The sequence below is a fragment of the Medicago truncatula genome, chromosome 2 (assembly GCF_003473485.1).
Source record: "Medicago truncatula cultivar Jemalong A17 chromosome 2, MtrunA17r5.0-ANR, whole genome shotgun sequence".
In the NCBI taxonomy this organism is placed as follows: domain Eukaryota; kingdom Viridiplantae; phylum Streptophyta; class Magnoliopsida; order Fabales; family Fabaceae; genus Medicago; species Medicago truncatula.
The window spans coordinates 19,518,839-19,538,581 of NC_053043.1; the positions used below are offsets into that span (position 1 = coordinate 19,518,839).

At 36.4% G+C, this 19,743-nt stretch overlaps 1 protein-coding gene across 1 annotated transcript; it reads right to left on the minus strand.

Annotated features, from left to right (window-relative positions):
• Positions 1–1,789: 1,789 nt before the first annotated feature.
• Positions 1,790–9,171, minus strand: LOC11443291 (AT-rich interactive domain-containing protein 4). Its single transcript, XM_003595317.4, has 15 exons — positions 8,444–9,171; positions 8,035–8,226; positions 7,890–7,943; positions 7,598–7,686; positions 6,809–7,082; positions 6,632–6,688; positions 5,706–5,737; positions 5,435–5,570; positions 5,167–5,340; positions 3,934–4,506; positions 3,697–3,834; positions 3,517–3,615; positions 2,755–2,855; positions 2,566–2,656; positions 1,790–2,178 (listed from the first exon to the last, which is right to left on the minus strand). The coding sequence occupies exons 1-15, from the start codon at positions 8,612–8,614 to the stop codon at positions 2,083–2,085; spliced, it is 2,277 nt and encodes a 758-aa protein (XP_003595365.3). The 5' UTR covers positions 8,615–9,171; the 3' UTR covers positions 1,790–2,082.
• Between the last annotated feature and the right edge of the window lie 10,572 nt (positions 9,172–19,743).

Below are 19,743 nucleotides of genomic sequence, written 5' to 3' on the forward strand. Positions count from 1 at the left end.
CCTTCTGTGTGCATGTTTATCAACATCATCTGTTGCATTACAGAGTCAAAAGAGAAAAACATAGTAATGGAGAAACTAAAGTTCCTCTCAAAACAACTTTGTATGTAAATTACTTGCAAATTTCCAGCACATTCATCTAAACAGCTGACGCGTCTCCAAATTTAGTGAGCGTGTGTTTGGATGTGTGTTGGGCTGTGTTTTCTTGTCCCTATGTAGAATGACAGGGGAATTTTCGAAACAACGAATTGTAGATGCCAGTTGACGTGTGGTACCACCATGTTTGGTTAGTTTTCCAAACAAACTGATGCAGTGTTTGTTTTCACGGTGGAGTACCGTGTTTGCCAAGAAGCTACTATTTGTAGCTTGTGAAAACCACGGAAAGCTGTTGTTGGAACACGCGCATCCTCTCACAACGCCAAACCAAATTGATACTGAATGAATATTCAGTGAATACTACAGTAAAGCTGGATGAATGGAAAATATTTGCACAGCATGAGAATAGAACCTGATGCTCAAACTTTTGGTCATTAGTGAATGAATCACTATTTTTATCTCTCATCATCTAAGCATTGATTCAAAAGGGATATCAATCATAATGATTCAAGTTTAACGACAATTTGTAAATTAATTGAAGATTTGTAAATTAATTGAATCATTAAAATCCTTATCATCTGAATTAAATTTTGACACGTTGAGTTTTGAAGTAGTTAGTAATAAACTTGTCAATGATACACCACACTAGATCAATGGTTGACTTTTGCAATTCTATTGAATTTCTCCATCTTTACTTTCACCTCTACAAATCACTAAAAATGTTATTTTTATCCTTTTTGTTATTTAACTTTTTACACCTTATTTTTATCCTTTAGTTTAATACCTTATTGTGACTTGTGAGGAATCTGAGGACAAGAAGATAATGGTATAAAAAAAAGAAAAAAAAAACTCAAAGCACTTGGCGATAAAACTCAAAGGTCAAACCTTTGTTGACCAAAGTTTCATCTTACCTTAGTTAACGTTGATAGTTACAAAATTCTTATTTTAATACATTTGATTAGTGTAATACTAAATGTAGCATAATTTTAGACCTAGTGAACAAGTAATTTGACTAAAACAAAATTTGAAATTTAAGAACAATTGTATACTCAAGTTGAAAGATTAATAAGTAAGTCTCATTTTAGTCGCGCTAGAATATTGAACAACACACTAGTAGCAATGACTTTAACAAAAACAAATCACAAGGGAGCATCAATTGAAAATTAATCAAATGGCGTTGATGAAAATCATGAAACTGAATCACGAGACATAGGGAATCAAGGGTTCAAGTTTTCCCCAATTATTGTTGTATAGGGTTCAAGCAACATAGAATAGTTTTGTACCAATCCATTTACCATATTTTGTTTTTCACAGTTCAACATAGCGTTTTGTATCTATAAAAATCACTCTCTTCACATATCCACTTATCAGTATTAATAGAGTCTGTTTGATAACAATCACTTTCACACAAACTTAAAGCTTATTTTTATGAGTATAATGATTTTCATTATACTCAATTAGTATAATGATTTTCATTCAATATACAAATCTGATTTTTATAGATACTTCAATTAGTATAATTATTTTTGAGTATAATGATTTTCATTATACTCAATCAGATAATATGGAATATTATCTGTATATTTTTAAGGAAAATCATTCAATATACAAATCTGATTTGTATAGATACTATTAATACTATTCAAAATCTGATTAACAGATTTTCCAGCAGTAATATGGAATCATTTGCAATCTCTGAATCTTGGGAAGTAAACTAATTGAGTTTAAGGAAAATCATTCAATATACAAATCTTTTCCTGTAATTTTTTCTCAAGAGAATATATATCAGTAATGCCAGAAAAATTTTATGGCTCTTTTTTGTGACCATAGTGTGTCAAAATTCCAAATCACTAATTAACAAGACTGAAACAATTGCACTCCTACAAACCTACCTTTACCAATTGAGGATCAAGCACAGAAACAGAAGAAAAATTGTTAACACTAGCCATGTACAGTGGCTCTAGGAAAGAAACAGCATTGCTGAACCTATTAATAACCATTTGCAGTTTTCTGCGATTTTTTACTGAAATTTGACATGCTGCAGTGTGGACAAACGTACTCCAGCCCATCAGTTTTCGCGTAGTCCTGCCATTCATCGTAAAGGGTTAAAGAAAATAATATAAATTTCAATCTCTCACTCTCTTGTATACTCATTTAGTTACAATTTGTACATATGTGCAAAATACTACTGACATGTTCATAAGCTGTTCTCAGCTTATTTTCATAAGCTCTCCAATATAGTTTAAGAAAACAGCTTGTAGCAGAAATAACTTAAACATAAGCACTTATGTGGTAAGTGCTTATGCTATAAGCGTTTAATTTAGTTGATTATCCAAACAGGACCTTTTATCAGTTTCATTTCATATAAAAAAAAGAAAGAGAAGCAATTGCCAATATTGATCATAATCCAACAAATATAAAGTCGGCAGAAGGATTCAAATTGCAACTTAGCCTGATGTTGTTGATTAATACCTTAAATGCTCCGAGTCCTTGCCGCCTATCACAACCAAAATGAGCCCACTCACCACACATACCACAGTTCACCCAGTCACCTGCTGCGCTACTGTTGTTGACACAACATGAAAGGTAAATTATAGTCAATAAGACAGAATTTTGCAACCTTACACACATACTCAGACACAGAGAGACAAAAACGGAGACCTGTGACACAATAAGCAGCATTCGCCATCTACATCATCATGAGCTAATTCATATTCTAAAAGATAAGTTTCGTAATGTCTTTTGAGTGTATTGCCAACACCCTACAACAGCAAAAAGAAATTATTAATTTCCATAATATTGTATACTGGATGCCCAAAAGTATCATTTTCACAATGCAATTAAAAGAAAAATTTCTTCAATATGTTCATAAAGTTTGAAAAATTAAACAGAAAATTGTCAACAAAATAACCAACTCCGTGGCTTAATTTCTCTGCAAAGACAATAACGGAACAAGCCATTTGCATTTTAGGTGATCATAACAATATAGCAAACAATAAAGAACTGACAACAACAACATAGTGTTCTATCAAATGACGCCACTAAGTGGAGTCGGCTACATGAATCAAATGACGTCATAGTGTTCTATCAAAAACCATGTCTTTCTTACTAGTTTCTCTACAATAGAGAACTGAATGCCTAACATGTATAAAATCATACTAAACTGGGAACATTGAGGTGTCAAGATTCAAGACCTCAGCAGAAGAAAAAGTACAAGATTCCTAATAAGGAATGGATTACTAAAAGTTCATACCAGTAGAACTCAAAATGTAAGATTATCTAGGTAGAGGGGAATGCCTGGTGCTTTTTCTAAAAGTAAAACTCTAGGCTGAATTCATGAAAGCCGTTTCAGCTAATGCATGCGCATAATAAAACAAGGAAATGTTTATTAAGGAACAGAAAGAAAAAATTCTTAATCCTTACTGTCATTCTATGTGTCAGAGTGTGATTGCTCATCTTTGAGAAAACTTGTCCTTTCCAATTGATACCATTCCCAACATGAAAGCCTCCTCTTGAAACCACCTAAAATACTCAAGTTTCTTAGATACAATTTCTACAATACTATGCAGTGTGTTGAATACTCCACATGTATAAAAGTCTTACCTCTCTATACAAGTTAAAAAGATCCAGACGTTTAGCATTCAGAACGGCATCAGGGAACTCAGCAAGGCCACCTTGTGGAATGAGGCGAGTATGCCCTCGAAGAACCAGAAATTGCATTACATCCTTCAGGAATTCCTCCTGTCACAACAGGGAAAAACAATAGAATTATTTTTTTAGATCCAACGTAAAATAGGACTGAAGGTAGCAAAGGTCAACAAAAACATATGCGGAAACCACCTCTGAGCAAACTCGTATTGGAGCTCTGTCGCAGCCATGTTTTTTCATTGGTAGTGGATTCAAAGATATTATCTGGTGAGCTTGAAACGAGTTTGACACAGATTTTCTGTTTGTAACTGAACGAGAACCTAAACCATTGTGCTTAATTGGAACAAGAGGCTGATTTGATTTTCCACGGTCTCCATCATATTTTTCTCCCTCAAAATATCCTGAAAAAGGGAGAAGCTTTTGGCGATGAGACTGAGGGATTGGCCTCATTGCAGCAAAACTTAATTTCTGCCTATCACTGCCATTATCTTCAACTTTCACGCCACTAGCATTGATAGATTTAACTCTAGAGCATGATTCTGGTTCGGATCTTTTTCGACTAGGTGCTGGAGGCATCAACCAACTAGGATGGCTAGAGAAAACAATATCTTTGGAGCAGTTATCTTTCTCCTGCCGATTACAGAAGAAAAGAAGACGTTCTGCATCATCTTTAGTAAAAGAAGCAACTGATAATCCTTGAATACTAGCAACGCCTAACATAACTAGGCAGCGGTATGACACATTCGGTGCAAGTTGTCTAAGAACCTGTTGACAAATACCAAGAAGCCATTAATGAAAAAAGAAAAAGTTCATGAAGTATGGTTCATTGTAGCCATAAATAAAAGGTACAATTTATCTAAATACATAAGTGTTCCTATCTGTATTGGTATAGAAGTTAGAAGGAAAAAACTGTAAAACGAAGTTAAAGGTATCTAGAATACCATAAAGTGTCTAACATATATACTTTGTCTAACATGAGTGCGGCTATAACTTTGAAGTGTCTGCACCTCCTGGCTATAATTTTTAACGGAAAGTTTGTGTTGTCAAGCCTAGATCGCGAAAATAGCGGTTTGTTCACATTCTTCTATGCTACAACGCTATAACACTGTAGTTGCAACTATTTGACAGCACTTTGTAGTAAACATCGTATTGCAGAATAAGAGATTTATTCAAATTCCTCTGTGCTATAGCACTACAGTGCCACTATAGCTTCTATTTGACAAATTGAGTACACACCAGAAATCAGCCTAAAAGTCTTCAATAGTTTCCAGACTTAAATTATATGTATTGAAGAATTGACTCGGCCACAATGTGAGGCTCTCAAAACCATTTGATTGGTCAAAACCAATTTTTAACAAACATTAAATTAAATTTTTGAAACCTAGACCAACTGACATAAACCTTTAGAAAGAAAAAACAATTAACCTGTGAAGCCCATGTAGGAACACGCATACAAACTTCAAACACACTAGATCCACAGGCTACTGAAGCTGATCTTCGAGGCTCGTATGAAGGTAGTTTATTTTGTTCATGGCTAGGAATTGCCTGGACAAGTTGACTATTCTCGGTGAGCTCTTTCTTAATATGATTCTCCAAAAGCTGAGGAAAAACATAAGAGAAAAAAGTGCTCAGTAAAAAGTTAAGAGGGCAATCATGTGAAAAGTCGAACACTGACAATACAATTCACCCGTGCCTGATCATTGAAACAAGCGTCTGCACTACCGGACACCAAAAGTGATATATGAGCAGAACTAGACGTGGATATATCACAGCGCATGGTCACCACGCCGCGTGAGAATGTTGCTGCTTGGAGAGGAGGTGGTGGAGCACTACAAAATTTACGACAGTTACAGAAATTAACAAACAGAATAACATTGTAGGTAAAAGACGGAGAGAATTTGTAACTGTTGCACTGAATAAAACATCAGAAAACACGAGTATGAACTCTCAAAACCACCAAATACCTTGTCCGATTTTGAAGTTTACATCCCCGTATCTGTAGAAAAGCCAGAGTGAAAACAGAAAAACATACATGAGTAAATTAAAAAATATTCGATGCAACACTTAAAAACAATCACTTAAATTATGAGGGAAGAGACATGTTTTTTTATCACAACAACCAAGCTTTATCCCAATAAGTGGGATTGGCTACATGGATCAAATTACGCCATAATGTTCTATCATAAACCATATTTCGATCCAACTCATTAATCTCTAAATCTTTCTTTATAGTTTCTAGTGATAGTTTTTCTAGGTCTACTCTCCATACTACAAAATCTACATGCCTTCTCTCTACATGCCCAACCTAAGCTTATTTTCCACCATCTTTACTACTATAGGTGCTACCCCAACTCTCTCTAATGTTCTCATTTATAATCCTATCCTGCCTAAGTCTTACCACACATCCAACGTAACATCCTCATCTCCACTACGCTTATTTTATTCTCGTGTTGATTCTTAACTCGCCAACACTCCGTTCAATGATTTAAGGAAATACTCAGCACATACACATCTTGATTTTGTATCATAGCTTCTTTAGGTTTGTTAAGTGAAACCTGATCCCAATTAGGAACAAACATAATGGTGAAACTAGTTTTGACCTAATCCATGCATATGCCTTAAGTAATACATCGATTACATTGTCTCCAAATGGTGAAAAATGCGATAATACTACACTATTATCAGATAAAACTATCTTCAAAGTTGAATTTAGTTTGACACTTCTAATAAGCATGTAGAGTTTAACCACAAACTAACTTATAACAATTACTACAATTGTGTAACGCCGTGCATATGAAGTTATCTGAAAAGTTGCAATTTTATACAGAGCATCCAAAAAGCAGTAACGGATAAACCAAGAAGTGCAAGCAACCATTCGAAACAAACTTACTTCAGTACATAGGAGAGCATTGAGTCCATCCTCTAATGACTCCAATAAGCACGCATCCTTTTAAGAGAAAAGAGAGATGAAATAAATCAGTGTATAACAGGTAGGCCACATTGTAAGAAGAACTATTACAAATAACAAACTTCTTGAAAACTAATTAACCAAAGTATCCAAGCCTACCACTGTGCAGGGAAATCCACAAAGAAGAAATCTCGTGTTCACATCATCATCATATATCTTTATAGAAGAACTAGTCTCAGGTGAATCTTCTTCATCTTCCTTCGTGTCTGCTTCACATGGACCAACTTCAATGTTAGGAGGTTCCCCGAGAATTTTTGGTCCAACCTTATCGCTGCCCTTCTGACTGTTGTGAGGTATGACCTCATTTTGCACACAGTATAGTCTAAAAGATGACTGAGCAAGTTGGAAAGCATCCCATGTATGGCTGGATGTACTACAATGCAGAATACCAACTATCATAAACAAAAACACTATCGGAGAAATAGGTTCGTTGTAATGATTAAATAAACATTTTCTTGTTGCTACACTTCTCATGCCATGGATTCATTGGTGGAATCCGAAGTAATAAGAGAGAAGTTGGTGACAGTAATGCAACCTATTGCTATCTGCATAAAAAGAGATGCACGGCTGGGAACAGTATTGTAAAACGAGGATCACAGAAGATTGTGATATGTTCAAATTCCCCTACACAACAGTGCTATGGTACTATTTGACTGCATATTCTACTAAATTATGTGCCTCAGAACAATAGTGATTTGTTCAATTTCTGCTATAGCCGTTAATCGACAAAAAATTATACTAAATAGCATATCACGGAACACTGGTGATTTTTGCAAATTCTGCTATGTTATAGCGCTATAATGCCACTATAGCTGCTATTTAACAACACTGGCCAGGAACAGTAATATTTAAAAAGCATGACAATCCAAGATGGTAGACGACTAATACCTCTGTGCCACTGAGAAAAAAGCTTGATGAAAATGTGAAGCTGCAGACTTTGAAAATTCATTTTTCCAGTAAATAGTGTAAGGTACTCCCTGCCAAACAAAACACCTCTGTTTAATAATCACTGATTAAGAAACCTAACAAAAACATATACTGTAATGACAAGTCTTTTAAGTCCCCGTTAACACCCTAGTTTAGCCTTAATCTCATTGATTATACTCTAAGCCAGCACATCTTAGTTTGCATATCTAATCTAAACCCAAAAGAAGTATAGATTGTCTTTGACCAATATAACCTTAGAATGTAGTGCCTCTGCCAATTTTTCGCCCTTAGGAGTTTCCAAATAAACCTACAAAAATATCATGAAGTAAGTTGAACACCAAACATTATACCATCCATGTCAAACAATCACAGAAGAAAATTATCCACCAAACACTCACGGTATTAGGTAATTTGGAAGAAAATAATCCACACAAGGCTTCCGGGGTAGACAGGTCAAAATCTTCCCACACAAGAGACCCGATTTCTCCACTATCATCTAACTGCTGACCTTGCAAGTAAACAAAATCCGGCTGCAGTTGTTCTAGAACTCGAGCAAGTTCATCGAAAGTAGGTTTAGTCAACACTTTAACCTGAATTCACATGAAAAGTTAAAATTTTACTTAATTCTAATGGAATTTTCCTTAAAACAAATAAAAACAAAAATGCATACAGCAACAACGACGACAACCAAGTCTTATCCCGCTAAGTGTGCTCGGCTACATGGCTTCGGACCGGTAATGCATAGCAAGGTTAACATAGGCAGGATTAAAAACTAAAATGTATACAAAATAGAAACTCAGTCGTCACCTCAAGTCGCCCGGACGAAGAAAGTTCCGGAAACGGGTACGACGAAAATTGATCCTCAGAAGCATCATCATCCTGCTTCTGCTTCTGCTTTTGTTTACTATCATGTGATTTACCACTAAGAACAGCAAGAAGACTACAATGTCTTGACACACCCTGAAAATGGAACATCATATATGCATGAAAAACAGTAACACCACTTCTCACAACTGCAAAACCTCTACTGTTTCACCCTCAATGCCTCAAAAAACTCTACTATTACCAAAATCAACACCAAAACAACTTCCCAATATTACAAATCAACCCAGAAAGAAACCAAAAATCAAAGTTTTAGCTTTTTTCCCTTTAAGAACCCCAGGAATTAGGAAAAAGCAAAAACTATGCGAATGAAGAAAAATCAACGACCCAGAAGAAACTAAACCGAGAATCAGTGACCCATTTGGTCAAAACGAAGAAAAATCAAAACTTTAGCAAAGAAATTAGAAGAAAAATAAAAGCCCCAAATCGAAGTTTTGCTAAGAAAAACGCTAGAAAGAGAACCCTAAGATACGAAATCGATATGTATCATTCACCAAACTAAAAACCCAATTTATAAGATTGAAAAAATAAAATAATAAGAATTGAATAAATTAAAATAAAAAATCACGAAGAGACTTTTTGGCAGAGTCCACAAACAAAATTGAATTGAATTGGGTAAGTCAAAGTATAGCAAATAACATAACCAATATCTTAGAATTAAAATACAAAGCATTAAAACTATTCTGGTACGTACATTTTTGATTTGATTTGATTTGATTATTAACCTTTTTGACACAAAACAGTAATAGAATTTGATAAAGTTTGTTATTGATATTTGATATTAATTTATAAAATAAAAGGAGTTTCACACATGACATGATTCGATAATAACTTTTGAAGATGATGGATGATAGCCACAATATTTGGATCATATATTATAAATAATTATCAATAAAACCAAACGTAACATAATATTTTTTACCCTTTGTTATTGTTGTTTCGATATAATGAATGAATCAATCTCTTTTTATTTTCTGAGTGCTTTTTCATTCAACTCTCTCTCTCTCTGCTCTAGTAGGTGTAGTAGCTTCTGTTCTGAACTCGCTCTTGTTGTTTTTTTGTTAATTTGTTTGGTTTGTTTGGTGGGTCAGACAGGACAAAAGGGAAGGTGATTTGGTCGGATTGAGAGATTTAATAGAGATTAATCTAATGGTTGAACCATTTTTGCAGTTGTTTAATGGTTGGGTTTTTTTTTTTTGGTTACATAATGGTTGGGTTTAAGTTGGGTATTATTGTTTGGGATTTGGATTTCATGTGGTCAAGAGAGAGGGGTGTGGTCGTCCGATCAACATCGAACAATTTAAATTTTAAAGTAGAATTATTTTCATTATTTAAACTACTTTGAATTTGGATCGTTCGATATTGATTGAACGATCAAATCTCTCTAAACTACATGAGTGCATGCGGTTTTGACTACATGTGATCTAGATCCGTATTGTTAGTATTCAATGTCATGATTAAGGTTCCTCGTAGTAATGTCATTTTTCTTTTGCCTCGTTAACAATTATTTTGAAGACACTTTTTTATGATTCTAAATGGAAACAATCGATAACATTCATGTAAAAAATGTTGCTTTTTTATGTTTTAATGTGTTAAATACACAAATTTCAAGATAAATATCTATTTAAAGTTTAAACTTCTTATCAAGTGATTTTACATTTCCCTTTGTTTAGAAAAACTCGTTATAGAAATGTTAAGTAGAAAGATTTTTTTTTGGAAAACTATATTTTGGGTTTGAAATTGTAAATATATGTTGGTCAAAATGCTTCTTACTACATGTAGCTATGTTTGAACTGGTATGTGTCAAGTTAAGTGAGACTTTAGCTTCTCCACATTGATGGTGCATCAGACGAACCTCTTAACAAAAGTTTCACACTGGTTACAAACTTAAATTTTTATGCATGCTAGACTTCTATCATCGAAACCATACAACCAATTAGCATTTATGAGGAGTTTACACATTAAAAATTAAATTTTTAACTAGTATGAAACTTGCATTTATGATTCTACGTAACCTGAAATCAATTTGACAAGCTACGATCTTACACGGTGTAACACATTAGTGTTGAGGCAAAATATCTAATTAATTTTAAAGATAACAAACCTTGATGATTAAGGAATTAATGGACTTTGATTAATTTGTTGGTTAACTTGTGCTCTTGAGTGGTTAATTAAGACAGGAATAAGTTTCGATTCATAGCAAGATACAAACAATCAAAGGACATAAAGACTTAAGAACTCAGTCAGAGTTCAAAAAGTTAAAAAGAGTTCAGAAGGTTGGACAGAGTTCAGAATGTTATTCATGATGAACATCAAGAACCAAGCCCAGAAATTCATGAACCAAATGAAGAAAATGCAAGGGTCACGTGACTTAAATAAAAGCCCAGTAAAGTACATTGACTGAGATCAATCAAGGAATAAAGGCATTTATTTGATTAAAGTCAAAAAGGTCATCTTCAATGTTCATTCAAGACTATGAACATTTGAAGTACAAAACATTAGGAATATTCTATTAAGAATATCATCCATGTTGCACTTCATCAATGTTTCACTATTAGGATTTGATTACATCAAATAAGAGTCTTACAAATCATCCTAAGTGAAACAAAAGGAACATTCTGAAGTCCCCTGAGTTCAGAAAGTTCGATCATACTCCATGCTTTTTCTGACATGAACAGTACAGTGGTTGGAAAGTAAAAAGCAAATCCAAAAGCAAGATCAAGTCTGATTCAACAAGATTTGGACACATAAAGGAGTTGGTACTGTACAAAGTAAACCAAATCCCCTAAAGCATGGAAGTGAAGTGACAGCACCACTTTATGAGATCCTGCACGCGCTCCTAAACAAATTTCAAAGAAGATGGAGACATACAAAGAAAATCTTACAAAGCAAATCAAAGCAAATTTTCAAGTACAATCCAGAAATTCATGTGACATTCATCTGCAAAAGCCCATATGCATATTTGATCGTTCATCCTTATGAACCCAGATGAAGATCATGATGAACACAACAACATTCTGAAGTATTCTCAAGAACACAACAACATTCTGAAGTATTTCAGTTTGCCTAAAATTTCAAGTGAAAGTTGGTGGGTCCCAGGACACGTGGCATAAGACTAGTGGTCACTCTCCAACGGCCACAAAGGCTCAAGGACTCTATAAATAGAGATCAAGACCTCAACATAACACACACCTTTGCAAAACATACAAGAAAACAACATAAGAGTGTTTGAAGCTTTAGCAAAAACATTGATCATCACAAAGATTCCAAGAAGTCTTCAAAAGTGTAAATCAATATTTCTCTTATCTTTTTAAAGATAAATCTCTCCCTCCATTTTTCTCTTGTCTGATCTATATCATTCAAACTCCATACAAATTGTAAACAAAAGTCTCATCTAGCTTTAGGGGTATTAAAGTGTTAGTTTGAGCAGAAAGGTGTAAAGTCTAAGTGGGTAACTTAGCAAGAAAGGTGTAAGCCTGCTGAGGCTTAGAGAATACAGTTGTTGTAATTGTTCAGGTGAACAAGGTTGTAAGGTGTAGGATTTGAGAAGTTATCTAAATCATCATAGTCAAAAATCTCACAAGATTGTGAGGAGTGGACTAACCCACATTGGGTGAACCACTATAAATTTATGTGTGTTCTTCTTCTCTTCTCTTTACTCTTTGCTTATAGTAAACACAACACACACAATCACATTTAATTATTTAATCTGTTTTTATACTAACACTTCAGAACGTTATGAAGTCTGTCGGTTAACTTAACCATTTCAAGTTTTCAACTTGAGAATAACTTTTAAGTGACAGGTTTAATTTTTAAAGGGTCACAATTCAAACCCCCTTCCTTGTGACTATTTTATCTACTTCAATTAGCCCTTCTAACAAAGTTACTTAATGAAAAGAGAATTTTGACTAATGTAAATCGGTTTGAGGAGCAATTTAATATTTCGTAAATTTGAAATCTCAAATTGTTAAATACTTAAAAAAATTCATAATCAAAACTGATAGATTACTCTTTTTTCCACCAAATATACGGACAATGTACTCCACTTTTCATTTTTTTCTCTCTCAATACCTCGACTTTTTTGGAGGGGCATATTCATCCAAATAGATTACAAAATTTTCTCCCTTATTTTTATCTTCTCTTATTTGTGTAATGAGTTATCTTGATCTATTTCTACATTTTTTTTCTCTTCCCTCTTATTCGTGTTTTGCCTTCTTTCTAGTTCTCTCTCGCCACTTGCATGTTATAACCAATTTGATTTAAAGAACAATGACATTTAATTATGTATTGATGATAAAAAAATATAAGAGAATAATTTATCTCTTAATGTGTTTGTTAAGTGTGAAGATCTCCTAGGTCTCACGTACCCTTGGTAAAGAGAAATGAACTTACGTTTAATTGAGTTTATCCGTTGGTCTTATCATCTGACTCAGAATCACACATCTTCTAGTTATGTTCATCTGATATTCTGAACTTAGGACCGTATGGTATATCGATAGACCAATTTTAGTCTAAAGGTTTTTAACGGATGCCTCATTTTTTTTGTATGCGGTTTACGTACTTACTTTCATATCTTGAATATTATTCTGAGTGATCCTCATAAACTGAGTCGAGGTTTCCTCAAGTTGAGAAGGTTTCCTTGGTTGTTGATGTTGTGAATCCGGTTCAACTAATGAAACCTTCACACCAATGAAATAAACCAAAGATGTGTGGAGCAAGAGATAGTGGTAATCTATGAGAGCAAATGGCCTCCAAGCTAACAACAACAAAACAGCCTAAGCCTAATGTATAGCAAAACCACACTAAGAGCTAACAAGCATACAAGATAAACGATAAAAGGAAAAGAACAAAACACCGAGCAAGATTGTTGACCCAGTTCAGCCAATGTGGCCTAATCTAGGGGAGAGAGCAGCTCTCCAATCCAATATGTGAATGTGTTACAAAAGAGTTACAAGAATCTAGCTTTTCAAGCTTTACACATGAACAAACCCTAGACCTACCCTTTGGTATTTTCCCACCCTCACACTATGAACCCATAATCCCAAGGTGATTACAATGTTGTTTTTCCCAACCTAAGAAACACTCTCATCAAAGGAACACACCCCAAAGGATCCCCATCTTTGATCTCCAAGTTTTCTCTCTTAAGCTCTCTTAAGGTTATCTCCAAAAAAGCACAAGAACACTTTAAATACTAGTCCTGCCCTGAAGAAATCGTGCCACGATTTCCCTAGATCGTGTCATGATCTGCAACGGTCCCCAGGTTGACCAGTCCTTATCAGAGATACTTAACCAGCAAGTTTCTGAATCGTGTCACGATTTCCCAAGATCGTGCCATGATTTTGCTTCCAGCAAACTTGGCTCACGGCATCTCCGATCGTATCACGATTGCCAAATCGCGACACGATTCCTCTGTTCTTCCAAACCACAAATTTGAAGCCAATTTTCAACATTTCTCCACCTTGACTTCTAATTTGGTGGTGATGTCAATTTAACCATCAACCACTATGCAGCTCTCTCCAAAAGGGAATTACTCTTCGACAAACTTGATCAAGTCCAAACAATGCTTGAATCTTGATCGAGGCAATGACTTGGTGAACACATCCGCCGGATTCTCCTCCGATGCCACTTTCTCAACCACAATCTCTTTTGTTTCAATCATGTCTCTGACAAAGTGCAGGCGAATGTCAATGTGCTTTGTCCTTTCATGATACACTTGATGATTTGCCAAGTGAATGGCACTTTGGCTATCACAGTGTATCTTCACACATTCTTGAGTAATTCCTAACTCACCAATCATCCCTTTCAACCATATGGCCTCCTTCACACCTTCAACAAGTGCGATGTACTCCGCTTGAGTTGTAGATAATGCCACCACGGATTGTTGATTTGCCTTCCAACTAATCGTCGTGCTATAAAGAGTAAACACAAAACCCGACAAGGATTTTCTAGTGTCCACGTTGCCCGCATAATCCGCATCAACATACCCCTCCAAAGCGTCTTCATCTTGAGCTGCCCTTGTGTACTTCAAACCGCCCTTCAACGACCCATTCAAATACCTCAAAACCCACTTCAAAGCTTGCCAATGCACAATTCCCGGATTTGCCATAAACCGACTCACAATGCTAACCGCATAAGCCAAGTCCGGCCTACTACAAACCATTCCATACATGATGCTTCCAACCCCACTTGCATAGGGAGTACCTTCCATCAATTGCTTCTCATCCTCGGATTGAGGACATTGTTGTATGGACAACTTTGTGTGGTGACCCAAGGGAGTGCTTACGGTTTTAGAGTTTGACATTCTAAACCGCTCCACCACCTTCTTCAAATAACCAAGTTGAGATAAGAAAAGTTCGCCTTTGTCACGATTCCTCTTGATATCAATCCCAAGAACTCTCTTTGCCGGACCAAGATCCTTCATCTCAAATTCACCATTTAGCCTCTCCTTGAGCTTCATAATCTCATCCTTGCTAGAGCTTGCCATCAAGATATCATCCACATATAGAAGAAGATAGAGAATGACTTTCTCATTCTTCTTCAACATGTACACACAAGAATCATATCCGCTTCTCACAAAACCGGTCTTCAAAAGAAACTCATCAAACCGACGATACCATTGCCTAGGGCTTTGCTTCAACCCATACAAAGATTTCTTCAAAAGACACACCTTAGACTTGTCCTCCACAAAACCTTCCGGTTGTTCCATGTAGATTGTCTCTTCAAGGTCACCATATAAGAAAGCGGTCTTCACATCCATTTGTTCCAACTCAAGATTGAATTGATTCACAATAGCCATAAGTATCCTTATGGAACAATGCTTCACCACCGGTGAAAAGATCTCGTTGTAGTCGACCCCCTCCACTTGAGTGAAACCCTTTACCACAAGTCTTGCTTTATACCTTGGACCTTCAACACCCGGAATGCCATCCTTTTTCTTGAAGATCCACTTGCATCCAACTACCCTTTGGTGATTAGGTAGCTTCACAAGTTTCCAAGTTTGGTTCCTTTCCAATGAATCCATTTCTTCATTCACCGCCTTCAACCAATACTTGCTCTCTTTGCTCTCAAATGCCTCCTTGAAGTTTCTAGGCTCCGAGTCTTGCACATCCTCCGCCGCATTTAGAGCAAAACACACCAAGTCCGCATAACCGAATCTCTTAGGAGCCGTAATGGTCCTTCTTTCTCTATCTCTTGCCAATAGATACTCAGGATCCACTACCGGTTGAGTTCCACTTGTATCCGATGTCGAAGCTTCATCTTCTACATCTTCTTCTTCTTCATTTGGAAGCTCCACCTCAAACTGAGTTTTCTCCACCATAGTTTCCGGTACTTGAGTCTCTAGGTCTTTACACTTCATCCCCATCCGGGTCTCATCAAAGGTAACATCCCTACTTATCAAGACTCTTGATCTTCCACTAGATTCCAATTTTCACAACTTATATCCCTTCACACCTTCCGGATAACCAATGAAGACACATTTCAAAGCTCTAGGCTCAAGCTTGTCTTGCTTGATATGCGCATATGCCAAAGCTCCGAAAACCTTCAAAGAGGAGTAATCCGCCGGTTTCCCACTCCATACCTCCATAGGTGTCTTGAAGTCTATTCCCGTTGATGGACATCTATTGATCAAATAAGCAGCCGTTGTCACGGCTTCACCCCAGAAACTCTTAGGTAACCCAGCTCCTAGAATCATACACCTCACACGCTCCAAAAGTGTCCTATTCATGCGTTCCGCAAGGCCATTTTGTTGCGGTGTTCTTGGTACGGTTCTATGCCTCTTGATTCCTTTCAACCTGCAAAACTCATTAAACTGCTCTGAAACAAACTCCAGGCCATTGTCAGTTCTTAAACCTTTTAGTTTAGTTCCCATTTGATTTTCTATGAGAGTGTGCCATTCTTTGAACTTTTCAAAGGTGTCACTTTTGTTTTTCAAAACAAAGACCCACACTCTCCTAGAGTAATCATCAATGATAGAAAGAAAATAGGAACCTCCCCCATGAGTAGGAGTCTTAGAAGGACCCCAAAGATCCGAATGCACATACTCAAAAGGTCTACTAGAATGATGCATGCCACTTCCAAACTTCACCCTATGTTGTTTGCCTAGTATGCAATGTTCACAAAATTCTAGCTTATCCAATTTATCTTTCCCTAGCAAACCTTGTTTAGCTAGTTCAACTAAACCCCTCTCACTAACATGCCCCAATCTCAAATGCCACAATTCAGAATTATTATGAGATGCAACACTAGCTACCGATGCATTACCAATTACTATGGAACCATCTAAAATGTATAAACCATTCATTCTAGACCCCTTAATCGTAATCAATGCACCATGCGAAATTTTACAAACCCCATGCTCTATTCTAGTGCAATAACCTAGATTATCAAACATGCTTATGGAAATTAAATTTCGCTTAAGTTCGGGAACAAACCTCACATCCCTTAAAAGGAATTCACGGCCATCAAACATCTTTAGACGAACGTTGCCCATGCCTTGGACTTTGCAAGCTTTGTTATTTCTGAGTCGAACAACTCCTCCTTCTTTTAGAATCAAAGTCTCAAAATATTCCTTTCTAGGACACATGTGATAAGAGCATCCCGAGTCCAAAACCCAACTCTTCTCCGGTTCCCAACTTGTTACCACTAGCGCACCTGCACTCTCATAACCTTCTTCATTTGAAGCCTCCGCAACTTGAACCGAAGGACTACCATCGCCCCCTTATCCGGACAATCTTTCTTGAAATGACCTTGCTTGTGACAAAGAAAGCATTTATACTTTGATTTGTCAAAGCCCTTGGACCTAGACTTGGATCTTGATTTCCCTTTGCCTTTTCCTCTATGCTCATTCCTCCCTCTTGTAACATTCAAGCCTTCACTACCTTCATCAACCCTCATGTCCTTGAACTTGGTCAATTCTTTGGTTCTCAAAGCCGCTTGGACCTCCTCCAAAGTAGTAGTGCCCTCCTTACCATAAAGGATGGTATCCTTGAAATGCTCAAAGGACTTTGGTAATGAACAAAGTAACAACAAAGCCTTATCCTCATCTTCCATGTTAACTTCAATGTTGGCCAAATCATCAAGAATCTTGTTAAACTCCGTTAGTTGCTCCGAGATCGATTTAGACTCCACCATCTTGAATGAGTAGAGTTGTTGCTTCAAGAGTTGTCTATGAGCCAAAGATTTCGTCATATACAATGACTCCAACTTTGCCCACATCGATGTCGCGGTAGCTTCTCTCGCGACATCCCTTAAGACCTTATCTCCGAGACATAAGACAATGGCACTCTTTGCCTTGTCTACCATCTCACGCTTCTCCTCTTGTGTCAAGGTTGCCGGCATCGCCGCTTCACCCTTCAATGCTTCTACACACTTTTGTTGTGTCAATACCGCTTGCATCTTAACCTTCCATAACCCAAAATCATTGCTTCCGGTGAACTTCTCGATGTCCCACTTTGACCCCATGATACCAACTATCAATCACGCTTATGCCCCACGGTGGGCGCCAATTGTTGTGAATCCGGTTCAACTAATGAAACCTTCACACCAATGAAATAAACCAAAGATGTGTGGAGCAAGAGATAGTGGTAATCTATGAGAGCAAATGGCCTCCAAGCTAACAACAACAAAACAGCCTAAGCCTAATGTATAGCAAAACCACACTAAGAGCTAACAAGCATACAAGATAAACGATAAAAGGAAAAGAACAAAACACCGAGCAAGATTGTTGACCCAGTTCAGCCAATGTGGCCTAATCTAGGGGAGAGAGCAGCTCTCCAATCCAATATGTGAATGTGTTACAAAAGAGTTACAAGAATCTAGCTTTTCAAGCTTTACACATGAACAAACCCTAGACCTACCCTTTGGTATTTTCCCACCCTCACACTATGAACCCATAATCCCAAGGTGATTACAATGTTGTTTTTCCCAACCTAAGAAACACTCTCATCAAAGGAACACACCCCAAAGGATCCCCATCTTTGATCTCTAAGTTTTCTCTCTTAAGCTCTCTTAAGGTTATCTCCAAAAAAGCACAAGAACACTTTAAATACTAGTCCTGCCCTGAAGAAATCGTGCCACGATTTCCCTAGATCGTGTCACGATCTGCAACGGTCCTCAGGTTGACCAGTCCTTATCAGAGATACTTAACCAACAAGTTTCTGAATCGTGTCACGATTTCCCAAGATCGTGCCACGATTTTGCTTCCAGCAAACTTGGCTCACGGCATCTCCGATCGTGTCACGATTGCCAAATTGCGACACGATTCCTCTGTTCTTCCAAACCACAAATTTGAAACCAATTTTCAACAGTTGATTTTGAGAGGAACCTTGGCCCTAGTTGTTGATCCATTTGAGATTGAGGTGATCCTTCTAAGATGGGTTATAAGTGTTAGAAAAAGGATTTTTCTTTTGATAATTACCTATGTAGTTCACTTGTTCAAATTCTCCTTCAAATACACACTCAGCATTATTATGACCTACACCATATAACTCACACCTCAGAACTTCAACTTGTTGGGATTTTGCCTGTACTAGATAAGAGGCATTAAGTTGTTTGGTAAGAGCTTCAAACTAGGCAATAGTTAGCTTTTGACATGCCATTAAAGTACTTTGATTATGAAGCTCCAAAATGCCTTTATTATTTGCACCCTTATCAATAAGGGCACGATATTCATTTTGAACCATGTTCTAAGATATTTGCACCCAAGTTTGAATGGTACCACATGAGTTTGCAAGAATAGAAAGAGTTCAAATTTCTTATAAATGTAGAATACAATGTTTAATTTTAATTATACAAAAACAACAACCTTATAGAAAGTAACACATATAGTACTACCAGTAATTCAGAATAAGAGGATACTTAAAGAAATTATGGTTTAGCTGTCATTTGACCAACATTCATAAATGGAATAGTAAAGGACATCACGTGTTGTTGGCAAGGTATTTTTGGCATCACTTGATATGGTTGGTAATCCATATTCCATATTCCATACAAAATAAGCTAAACACTTGTTCAGTGATTCTGTTTTCACTTTTCATCACACACCTCACAAAACATAGCAATTACCCACACACACAACTTTGGATAAAAGATAATTAATTACTTTAAACTATAGAACTTTTGTCAAATCATGCAAAATAATGAAATATATTCACCAATTTGAAACTTGTTCAATAATGTCTCTGTTACATGTGCTTAACCTCTGTTTTCTTAACAAACATAAGTAC